The sequence below is a fragment of the Pundamilia nyererei genome, unplaced genomic scaffold (assembly GCF_000239375.1).
Source record: "Pundamilia nyererei isolate P.nyererei 1_Seehausen unplaced genomic scaffold, PunNye1.0 scaffold00352, whole genome shotgun sequence".
NCBI classification, from domain to species: Eukaryota; Metazoa; Chordata; class Actinopteri; order Cichliformes; family Cichlidae; genus Pundamilia; species Pundamilia nyererei.
This window is the reverse complement of record NW_005187753.1, coordinates 36,729-48,636: the sequence shown is the minus strand read 5'-3', so window position 1 is coordinate 48,636 and position 11,908 is coordinate 36,729. Positions and strand designations below refer to the sequence as shown.

The 11,908-nt window shown below is 40.0% G+C and overlaps 1 protein-coding gene across 2 annotated transcripts in view; it reads left to right on the top strand.

The window, feature by feature from the left end:
- LOC102201399 (ephrin type-B receptor 2-like) overlaps window positions 1–5,350 on the top strand; it is a 102,772-nt gene extending 97,422 nt beyond the window's left edge. For both annotated transcript variants that reach the window (XM_013915718.1, XM_005752297.2), the window contains 5 exons: window positions 337–552; window positions 661–810; window positions 1,693–1,886; window positions 1,986–2,141; window positions 4,436–5,350. In XM_013915718.1, the coding sequence (XP_013771172.1) occupies window positions 337–552; window positions 661–810; window positions 1,693–1,886; window positions 1,986–2,141; window positions 4,436–4,544 (825 nt within the window). In that variant the 3' untranslated portion in view covers window positions 4,545–5,350. The remainder of the gene's footprint in view (window positions 1–336; window positions 553–660; window positions 811–1,692; window positions 1,887–1,985; window positions 2,142–4,435) is intronic.
- Window positions 5,351–11,908: the final 6,558 nt, after the last annotated feature.

Below are 11,908 nucleotides of genomic sequence, written 5' to 3'. Positions count from 1 at the left end.
TTTTTTTGGGTTCATTGAGAACATGGTTGTTGTTCAATAATAAAATTATTCCTCAAAAATACAACTTGCCTAATAATTCTGCACTCCCTGTAGAACCTGGTACCCTGGTACTCTCTTTTTCAAGAGAATTTGTACAGTTTAATATCTGAAAAAGGCTGCACATGGAAGCAGGCAGAGTGGTTGAGACATAATGCTCAGACATTTATCCAAACGAGTCCAGTGTTTTTTTCCAATTAGTTTTATAACAACCTGTGATGTTTGGAGAGTCAGCACATGTGATTTTTGTGGAGTGAATTTACATTAATTTACACTAATTTGATGTTGTTTTCTTGAAAGCAAAATGATGGCCAGTTCACAGTGATACAGCTGGTGGGAATGTTGCGCGGCATTGCAGCAGGAATGAAATACTTGTGTGACATGAACTATGTCCATCGAGACCTGGCAGCGAGGAACATCTTGGTCAACAGCAACCTAGTGTGCAAAGTGTCTGACTTTGGCCTGTCACGTTTCCTTGAAGAGGATACTTCAGACCCCACTTACACCAGTGCTCTGGTGAGTCCTTATCAGTGACTATGGAGACCGTCATTCAGTACATTTCATTTATAATACTTCAAATTGTATTATAAATTCTGTCATAAATGAACTTCTTCTTCTTCTTAGGGGGGAAAGATTCCCATCAGGTGGACAGCACCAGAGGCCATTCAGTACAGGAAGTTCACCTCCTCAAGTGACTGCTGGAGCTATGGCATAGTCATGTGGGAGGTGATGTCATATGGAGAGAGGCCCTACTGGGACATGAGTAATCAAGATGTGAGTAAAGCCCTTTAAAATTACTGGTATTTGTGTTTAAGATAAACAATGATAAACTGCCAGGTAGTGGTAGTTGTTCCCTTGGGCTTAGCAGTTTCAGTTAAGTAGTTTCAATTTACTGCCAAAAGAATGTGATAACGGCCCATTATTGCTTCTGTAGTCAGTCAGAGAAAATCTTTTGTGACTGAAATTGTACCCTGAAATCAGCACGTCGCAGAGAAATGAGAAATGTGAACGAACTAAATAAACCTTGATGCACACTACTTACTCCTGAAAAACAACCCCATCGCTCCGCCACCAAATTTTAAGCTTTGACACAATACAGTTAGATAAGTACTGTTCTCATGGCAATTGCTCAAACCAGAGGCATCCATCAGATTGCCAGATGGAGACACGTGATTTGTCACTCCAGAAAACACATCTCCACTACTCTAGAGTCTGGTGGTGGTGGTGCTGTAGGCCTCTGGATCCGATGCTGTTTTCAAACCCATGAAGCTCTCTATGCACTGTTGTTGAGCTAATCTGAAGGCCACGTGAAGTTTGGAGGTCTGTAATGATTTACTCTGTCCATAAAGGTGGTGACCTCCGTGGCAACCTCATACTACACAGTGTTAAGCATGTCCATGTCCCAACTTATTTGAGATTCCAAATGGCTCTTTTTCTTAAAATAGTACATTTTCTCAGTTTAAACATTTGCTATGAGAATAATATATCAGTTTATCAGATTTGCAAGTCATTTCTTTTTTCTTTTTAAATCCTGTCCTGTTTGTCAGCTTTTTGCAATCAGAATTATGATCTGAATGCATTCAGTTTTTATTTACATTTTGCACCTTATTCCAAGACTTTTGTTTTAACCATGAGTTTTCATGCAAATTGTTTTAGGTAATCAATGCCATAGAGCAGGACTACAGGTTGCCACCCCCTATGGATTGTCCTAGTGCACTACATCAGCTAATGCTTGACTGCTGGCAGAAAGATCGCAACAACCGACCCAAATTCAGCCAGATTGTCAGCACACTGGATAAGATGATCCGCAATCCCAACAGCCTGAAGGCCATGACACCATTGTCATCAAGGTATGACAGGAAGAACAATTATTTCACGCTGAGAGTTGCTGACACCCAATCATCTTTTTAACTTCTAGTTCTTTTGTCTTTTTTCTATCCACCATTTAGTGTTCATTTAGCTCTGCTTGATCGCAGCACTCCAGATTTCTCCTCTTTCAGCACCATCGATGAGTGGCTGGATGCCATAAAAATGGGCCAGTACAAGGAGAATTTCACCAGTGAAGGCTTCACCAGCTTTGATGTGGTGTCTCAAATGACCATGGAGTATGTTAGATACTTTTCTTATATCAAAAACAGAGGTCTCACGTGCACACACTAGCTGATGAGTTAGAATGCGGCAACAATGGGGAAGTGTAAGGATTTGAGTGAGGGAAACCTTGGACCTTGCCATCTATGTGGATATTACTACCTACTACCTACCTAAGCATTGTTGCAGACCATGTACACAAACTGTACACCCTACTTTGATCTTAAGTGATCTTAAATGGGCCAGACCAGTGAAACTACATTATAAATGTTGTTACTCGTTAAGTTACTGTGGACTCATTAATAGTTGAAAAATAGTATCTCACCTGTCATTTCAGTGTTTAACTGTTAGTAATTGCTTTAATGTAATCATAAAGAAACAGAAACGTATTCACGGAAACAGTATTCCCTAATGGCTATGGCCTCTTTCAGCGGGAAAATATGCCCTGCCGCAAAGGAAAAATGGTTCAGAAAAGTTGGGACTTAAAGAATCTGTTGCTAATCTCTTTGTGCCAGATACAACAGCGTGCAGTCAGGGACCTACTGATGTCTCCATGCCTTGATGGTGTTTGTAGTCAAACTTGGCACTGCTCATGTTGGTACTGGTCTAAGAATCCTTGTGTACTGCTCTGCCAACCAGGAGCTGTCGCTTTGGCTCTGTGGTGTTATTTCCAATACCTTTCTCAGGTGTCCTTACATATTGACTCATGTGTCTACTCAGCTTGGTTGAGATGAGCTTCCATGTTGTGGAGAAGCAGGTATTCAGGCAGTTGTTCTATGATGTCATACCATTATGTGGATCGCGAAGGATCCCCATAATGGTATGACATGACGGTTTGGAGAGTAAGGCTGAAGAAGCTCGTTGATATAAGTGGAGGCCTCTCTTTATAAAGACATAAAAGTAAGAGTGAGGATTCTAAACTGATATATAATAATAATAATTAAAGATATGGTAATAAAATTATGAGGCTTTGCCAACAAAAATTAAAATAAGCACTTAATATTTGCCACCATGTTAAATGGCCTGTATTTTGTATAGCGTTTTACTAGTCCCTAAGGACCCCAAAGCGCTTTACACATCCAGTCATCCACCCATTCACACACAGGTGATGGCAAGCTACATTGTAGCCACAGCCACCCTGGGGCGCACTGACAGAGGCGAGGCTGCCAGACACTGGCGCCACCGCCAAGGACTGCCCAAGGACACAACGCCCGAGACTGTCCAAGCCAGGGCTCGAACCGGCAACCTTCCGATTACAAGGCGAACTCCCTCTTGAGCCACAATCGCCCCTCATGGACCATGGGCCTTAAACTTCCAAAGAAATCAAACATGAGCATGTCTATTAGGCTGTCCAAACTTTCAGGGGTAAGACTTGGATCTCACAGGTCAGCAACATGAGCAGGACTGAACTTATCTTTTTATTTTATTTGTATCCCTCAATTGTAAAAGCATTGCTCTGCTGCCTGCCTGCCTGCCTGCCCCACATACCCAAGTTTGTGAATACAATAACTCAAAAATGAGGTGATGTAATACCTTAGGTGTATCAGATGAGTCTGAATCTTAATGATATTGACCTCAAGGTTAAGTCAGGGTTCAACTTTCCTGAAAATCACCTAGGATTTTCTCATTTATACAACAGGTATTTCTACTATGAAGCTGAAGGGTAGCACGGGCAGCTGCCTGTATTTTTATTTATATATTTATTTACTTTGAACATTTACACGTTTGTGTGCTTTAAATTTGTCACCCATTGTCAGAATGCTCTGCTGTTCAACTATAATGTCCTGAGGTGTCTATGGTAGGAGATTACCTGAACTACCTGTGTGTGCCATTGTGCAACAGCACATAAGAGCTTTCAAAGCCCAGAGTTTTTTTGGCCACACCAGCAGCCTCCCTTACTGTAGGGAGGCTGCTGCCATACTAGTTATCATACTACTTATCATACTAGTTACCATACTAGTTATCCATGTTCCCGAAATGAAAAATTAAGTTGAAGAGGTTTTTTTACATGCTAGAGGAGACCAAATGTGTGTCACAGAGACACAAGCGCAAGTGGACTTGCACTGAGAAATTTGAAAGTAACTGTTGCTTAAAGTGTTGCAGATTTAAAGGAAGACTGGTAAATTTCATGATCGATTATGGACTAAGTGCCTGAACTTTTTTAACCAACTTTGTACAATTTTATAATATACACAAAAGTTGTCATTTAGATTTGGTTGTCAGTATCCACAAGCCAGAATGCCTTCTGAAATGTCAACTGTTACTCCTGTGGTATAGCTGGGTGTAATGATGGCGTATGATTTATCTTCAGGGATATCCTCCGAGTGGGAGTGACATTGGCTGGTCACCAGAAGAAGATCCTGAACAGCATCCAGTCAATGAGGGCCCAGATGAACCAGATCACCTCTGTGGAAGTGTGATCTTATAGACCAGAAGCACAAAGACTGTTCACTACAGGAAGTCCAGCTGCCAGTAACCATGCATTGAGGAACACATACACTGTGACTTCAGTTGAACCTCAGATTCACTTTTCCTCCTTCCAAACACTCTCCAAAGGCTTCCATCAGTATGCAGCACAGCACAGATGTTGAGTAGTTTTCTTGAAGCTGCTGTATATTCAGGTAACAGTCTTTTTGGGGGGCTGTTGGACATAATCACAGGCATCTAACTGTCAAATTACTACAGTACAGTCACGTGTCTTGTTAATGTTCCATCACTCTTCCACTCTCTCCACTACCAGCAACTTAAGTTATTCTTAAGAATTAATGTCCTAAAATTGGCCTTGCATTTTGAATTTTATGCAAGGAACCTGCTGTCACAGTGAACGATGATATTAAAAACAGCATAGCAGGACTCAATGAACTGGCTGGTGCAAATTACAACTTATACGTTAAGTTGAGCATATTTATTTATAGCTGCCACCTTCACCTTACTGCTACCTCTGTACCACAGTAATTGTGGCATTTTTCGTAACTATGTAAAGTTTCTTAACTATGTAAAGCTGCAAATCAGAACTTTTTGTCAGATCAAACCCAGTTTTTGGTACAGGCAATTGAACATTTACATAGATTGTATGGTGTGAATTTGAATAAGGAAGCATTGGCTAACTATGACCCTTATATTATTCAGCTACAATGTAGATGAACACACTTCTACTACCAGCAACAACAGGTGCCAAATACATATCTCTCTCTCTCTCTCTCTCTCTCTCTCTCTCTCTCTCTCTTTCTCTCTTCACACACACACACACACACACACATCACACATCACACATCACAAATATCGTGTGTGTGTGTGTGTGTGTGTGTGTGTGTGTGTGTGTGTGTGTGTGTGTGTGTGGAGAGAGAGAGAGATATCATTTATCTCACTGTCCCATTTACTGCGGAAACTGTGATACGAAACTTGCAGATATGATTCTCGGTTCTGTACATGTGTTTTGGGGTTAAAGGTTTACAAGTTTTCATGTTTTATAGAAAATTGTTCAAGAGAAATACCTTTTACACCCAGTTGTTGTCTTGTACATATCAGTATATATTTTTCTTTTAAGAAAAAAAGACTGCTCTTTCATTTGGCACTTTTAAATCATAGCTGTTAAACAAATTGCTTTTCAATGTTTCTTATTCTCACATACCACTGAGAGCTATAGGCACTGGCTTGCCAACAGAAGCAAATTGGGATTTAGTGTCTTGCCAGAAGATAGTTCTAAATGATGTGGCAACTGAACTACTAACACTGTATTTAGTGACTCAACATTACTTGAGTTATAGCTTCCCAGCAAGTGCTACCAATAACCAATTATTATTCTATCATCAAAGTGATTTAAAATAACATTCAAATGTCCTGCAGATTTTGAAATCTAGAAATTTTAAAATGTCAATTCAAATGTCTCTATGTTTTGCAACCTAACAAAGGCCGTATGTAGAGGAGTGCTTTTCAAGTCATTTTCAGAATATGAAAAATAATACAAATCTTGTTAATTATGTGTTCAACAGGCTTGGCTGATAAAAACCGATGATACATATCCCTTTATTAAGCATAGCATGTATTACATTTGACACCAAAGTTTAGCCTTTAACATTAAACTCTGTGTATGATGTCTTGAGCTTGACCGCCTACAGTGTAACTTTCTTGGATATATATAAAATGCACAAATTATTGCTTTCATAATTAGGAGACTCACATCCACTTATTGTGAGAAAACAAATGATTATTCTTGCCCAAAAGTAAATTCACATAATTAGTATGTCATTCAGATGTTTTCTCATTAAGAAACTGAGTAGTACTTGATAATGCAGCCCATAACTTATGGTATAATTTCATATATTTCAGATCAGAATGTAGGGTGTTTTTCAGTTGTCTAAAAATATATCTCTGTAAGGACAGTGCAACCAACTAGGGCCAGGACCAAATTGCTCTCTCCCCAGCCACCTCCTCTGGGGGAAAACCAAGGCATTTACAGCCCAGCTGAGAGACCTAATGTCTGTAGTGTGTCTTGGGTTTATCTCAGTGCCTCCTCCCAGTAGAACATACCCAAAAGGCTTGCTCAGGAGGTATCCTAGTCAGATGCCCAAACCACTTAAGCTAGTACCTTTTGGTGTCTAAACTGCTCCAGTGTGAACTATAGGCCACCACATGATAAAGCCAACAGAACCACATCAACTGCAAAAAAGCACAGACAAAATCCTGAAGCCACCACAATGGAAGCCTGTGCATAAAAATTTGAAATAGACTTACTGCCAGCATTGTAACCAAGTCCTCACTGTGGTTTGAACAGTGACCAAATAGGGACTTTCTATAATAGTCGTTTTTTGTTTGTTTGTTTCTTGTTGTCTTTCTTTTTTTTTGTTAAACAATGTCTTCTCCAAGTCGACAAGATACATATAGACTGGTTCGACTGGCACCAGGGGCTTTGGCCTGTGAACAAGACATCACCCTCCCCAGGCCTCACTCCAGGGCATGGTTATAGCCCAATGGTTATTTCATTTTTTTTCTTTTGTTTAAAAAAAAAAACAGTTAACATTTGAATGGCATTTCAGAACCGAACTTATGATCCTGATTTTTTTTTTTTTTTGGACACATGGATGGATGGACTTCGATGTGCTTCCATAAAGTTGAGTTTCAAATTAAAAGCAGTCAGCTAAGATTCATTTTTGGATTTGAGAGCAGTATTCAGTTGTTTAAGGAGAAACTCCATTCTCTTGCATTCCTCTTCACATGCATTGCACTTCTAAACTGATCCACGCTGCTAGGCATGGGCATGTGAAGTTTTAATGATGCATCATAGATGAATACTATCAGAGTGTCTTGGAGAACTTTATTTTAGTTTATCTGTGGATTAAATCTGTCAACAGATGGGTGATCTAAGAGGCCACAATAAATGAATATGAGGCTTACTTTGAAAAGCCGTAATTTCCAATTTCGTAAATCATTACTGAAAAAGTCTACAACCACTGACTGACATGATTTAGAATATGATTAGGTTTTGAGTGGTAAATCAGACTACCCATGGTTTGGGAAAATATAATGGTATAGTTGTGCAATGTTTAGGATTCTGTTTAGGATTCTGGCACCATAAGTGCATTTCTGTCTTTGCTTCTGAGAGGAAAATCGTTCAGATTGGCCATTAAAGCTATAAGCACCAAGCCTCAGAACAAAATAGCTACAGTGGGGCAAAAAAGTATTTAGTCAGCCACCGATTGTGCAAGTTCCCCCACTTAAAATGATGACAGAGGTCAGTAATTTGCACCAGAGGTACACTTCAACTGTGAGAGACAGAATGTGAAAAAAAAACCCATTAATCCACATGGTAGGATTTGTAAAGAATTTATTCGTAAATCAGGGTGGAAAATAAGTATTTGGTCAATAACAAAAATACAACTCAATACTTTGTAACATAACCTTTGTTGGCAATAACAGAGGTCAAACGTTTACTATAGGTCTTTACCAGGTTTGCACACACAGTAGCTGGTATTTTGGCCCATTCCTCCATGCAGATCTTCTCGAGAGCAGTGATGTTTTGGGGCTGTCGCCGAGCAACACGGACTTTCAACTCCCATCACAGATTTTCTATGGGGTTGAGGTCTGGAGACTGGCTCGGCCACTCCAGGACTTTCAAATGCTTCTTACGGAGCCACTCCTTTGTTGCCCGGGCGGTGTGTTTTGGATCATTGTCATGTTGGAAGACCCAGCCTCGTTTCATCTTCAAAGTTCTCACTGATGGAAGGAGGTTTTGGCTCAAAATCTCACGATACATGGCCCCATTCATTCTGTCCTTAACACGGATCAGTCGTCCTGTCCCCTTGGCAGAAAAACAGCCCCATAGCATGATGTTTCCACCCCCATGCTTCACAGTAGGTATGGTGTTCTTGGGATGCAACTCAGTATTCTTCTTCCTCCAAACACCACGAGTTGAGTTTATACCAAAAAGTTCTACTTTGGTTTCATCTGACCACATGACATTCTCCCAATCCTCTGCTGTATCATCCATGTGCTCTCTGGCAAACTTCAGACGGGCCTGGACATGCACTGGCTTCAGCAGCGGAACACGTCTGGCACTGCGGGATTTGATTCCCTGCCGTTGTAGTGTGTTACTGATGGTGACCTTTGTTACTTTGGTCCCAGCTCTCTGCAGGTCATTCACCAGGTCCCCCCGTGTGGTTCTGGGATCTTTGCTCACCGTTCTCATGATCATTTTGACCCCACGGGATGAGATCTTGCGTGGAGCCCCAGATCGATGGAGATTATCAGTGGTCTTGTATGTCTTCCATTTTCTGATGATTGCTCCCACAGTTGATTTTTTCACTCCAAGCTGCTTGCCTATTGTAGATTCACTCTTCCCAGTCTGGTGCAGGTCTACAATACTTTTCCTGGTGTCCTTCGAAAGCTCTTTGGTCTTGGCCATGGCGGTGTTTGGAGTCTGACTGTTTGAGGCTGTGGACAGGTGTCTTTTATACAGATGATGAGTTCAAACAGGTGCCATTCATACAGGTAACGAGTGGGGGACAGAAAAGCTTCTTACAGAAGACGTTACAGGTCTGTGAGAGCCAGAGATCTTCCATGTTTGAGGTGACCAAATACTTATTTTCCACCCTAATTTACGAATAAATTCTTTACAAATCCTACCATGTGAATTCATGGATTTTTTTTTCACATTCTGTCTCTCACAGTTGAAGTGTACCTCTGGTGCAAATTACTGACCTCTGTCATCATTTTAAGTGGGGGAACTTGCACAATCGGTGGCTGACTAAATACTTTTTTGCCCCACTGTATGCTGTGGCTCTTATGGAAGTCTTTGCAAGAAATTAGGTATCATGTCCCGTTTAGATATTGGTGTTTATACATTCTGGGTTTCTGTAGGACATAGAGGTCCTGTGCTCCACATTATTACCATAAAAGATGTGTTTCATCTATGATCTCTGTTTTGTCTTTTCTGTCCTTGTACATATTCCCTTCATGATTTGAAATGAAGCTGAAGCGTACCATCATCCGAACTCAGAAATCAGTGTGGGTTGGGGTTTGAAAGGTAACATAGCTCAGAAGCCTCACAGGACCAATACAGCATTAGAAATATTTTGGGGGGTTTTTTATGTGAATTTTTAAAAAATGTGAGGTTGTTGTTTTTTTTTAAATAAATGTTATGCAATCGTTGTACGTACAGAAAAGAAAAGTGAATTTTCCGTTTGAGTCATGTGACATTTGAGTGATTTTTTTTAAAAAATGGGGACATTTGGCATGTTAAACCCTTCCTTCTAATGTACTGCCATAAATCACATGTTCATCCACTCACTATGGTGTTATCTACATGAGTCCCTTTGAACTTGGTCCTGTTTGTACATGTTCAGAATGTTGTCAGTTATTGTAAGGCTATAACATGTTTTGATGGTAGCATTCAAAAGCACAATTCCAAGACATTTATTCCCCGCTTATGTTTTGAAATTCAGTGCTATTGTAAAAAATCAGGAAGGAATACATATGCTTCTTTAAGGGTTAGTTATTCTTTGTAATCTGCTCACTGGAACACATAAAAATAAAGAAACAAACTCTTAACAAGCTGCTTTAACAATGAAGGTTTGGATTTTTAGTGTTGGATCAGGACAGGCCAGACTCCTTTTTTTCTTTTTTAATATGTTGTAGTTTAAAGAAATGCACTGACTTGAATTAATTATAAAACATGTCCTGATGCATGTTCTTTCTGAACAGAAGGTACAACTAAGACTTCTGTATTGCAGAAGCTCATTAGACATTGCATGTACTATTCTGGGCTCTGTGTTAGTCTTCCTGGAGATAGTGTTTTTTAGTAAATTTTTATGACTATGATCCAAAAGAGGTGCTTCCACTTATCTCAGCTTTAAGTGTTGCTTATTGTTTGTATTCTCGTTTAATGTAAAAATCTATTGTTCTCTCTGATTTATAACAGATTCATATTGATACCATTTTTTATTCTAACATCATATAATATAATTGTAAAAACAGCCTTACATATTTTACAAACACATAAACACATTGTACTGTAATGTACACATGCATTCTCCGCACATATTTAACACACTGGACCCAGGCAGCAGATTGACATTAGATGATAAGTACTTCTGTTCAAACTGACCAGAATTATTATTTGATGGTGTTTGGTAAGAAATCAGATTCTGTAAATTAATAAGCCATCCACCCATTTTCTCTGCTTATCTGGATCCAAGCCACAGTCTAAGAAGAGATGACCCAATCTTAATCTCCCCATCCACCACCACATGTTCCTGTGGTGGGACATCATGGAGTTCCGAATGTATGCATTATACTCAGAAACCCAAACCACCTCAACTGACTCCTTCCTACGGGAGAAACAGCAGGTCTTCACTGTGAAGCTCCCAAATAACTCACATCTAAGGCTTGTATCTGTGATCTTATTCTTTTGATCATAACCATGGCCATAACAACAGGAATTTGAATATGAACCTGACATACTTGCTCCTCCACTTGAGACAGAAACTCATCCCTCATTTCCCCAGTGGCATTCTACCCTTTTCTGGCTGATAACCATAGCCTTTGTCATCTCTCATCCCTCCTGCTTCACAGTCAGCTGCAAACTGCTCCAGTGCTGACTGCAGGTCAATACTCAATGAAGTCAACAGGACCACACCATCAACACAATGCAGGTACATGAGCCCAAGACAGACAAATGTGAATCCGTTTATTACAGAAATTTTCTTCATTAAAGTCATGAACAAAATTGGCAGTATATCCAATGTTACATAATCAGAGCAAAAACCACAATATTCATCCTGAATTTTTCCACTACCTCTAAGGTAGCCTGAGGAGGGCAGTACCCCAAAGCTCGACCACACCCTTCAGTCTCCCTTCTTGAATATGACCCTTGTCACCAAGAGGCTCTGTCCTAGTATTGCAGAGAGATATCCAGTTGAACAGCCCCACAACATCCAGAGCTTTAAGGAACTTGGGGTAAATCTTATCCTTTCCAGAGTTTTGACTTACCTCAGTGACCTTATCCACAGAGATTGGCGAGCTAACCCCCAAGTCTTCTGCTCTGCTTCCTGAACAGAAAACATGTTCAAATTCCTTTAAATATTCTTTCCACTCTCCAACTATGTCCTTAGTTAACCCTTTAAGACCTACCATAGAACCAAGTCCGCCAGAGCTTATATTATATTTTTACATGCTGTGGAGCCATTTTTGGGAGCATTTCAAGTTGCTATACATCAATACAACCATTACAGCCTAAATTTTAATAATATGTCTGCATTAGGTGCATAGTAATTACATAAATTGCAAA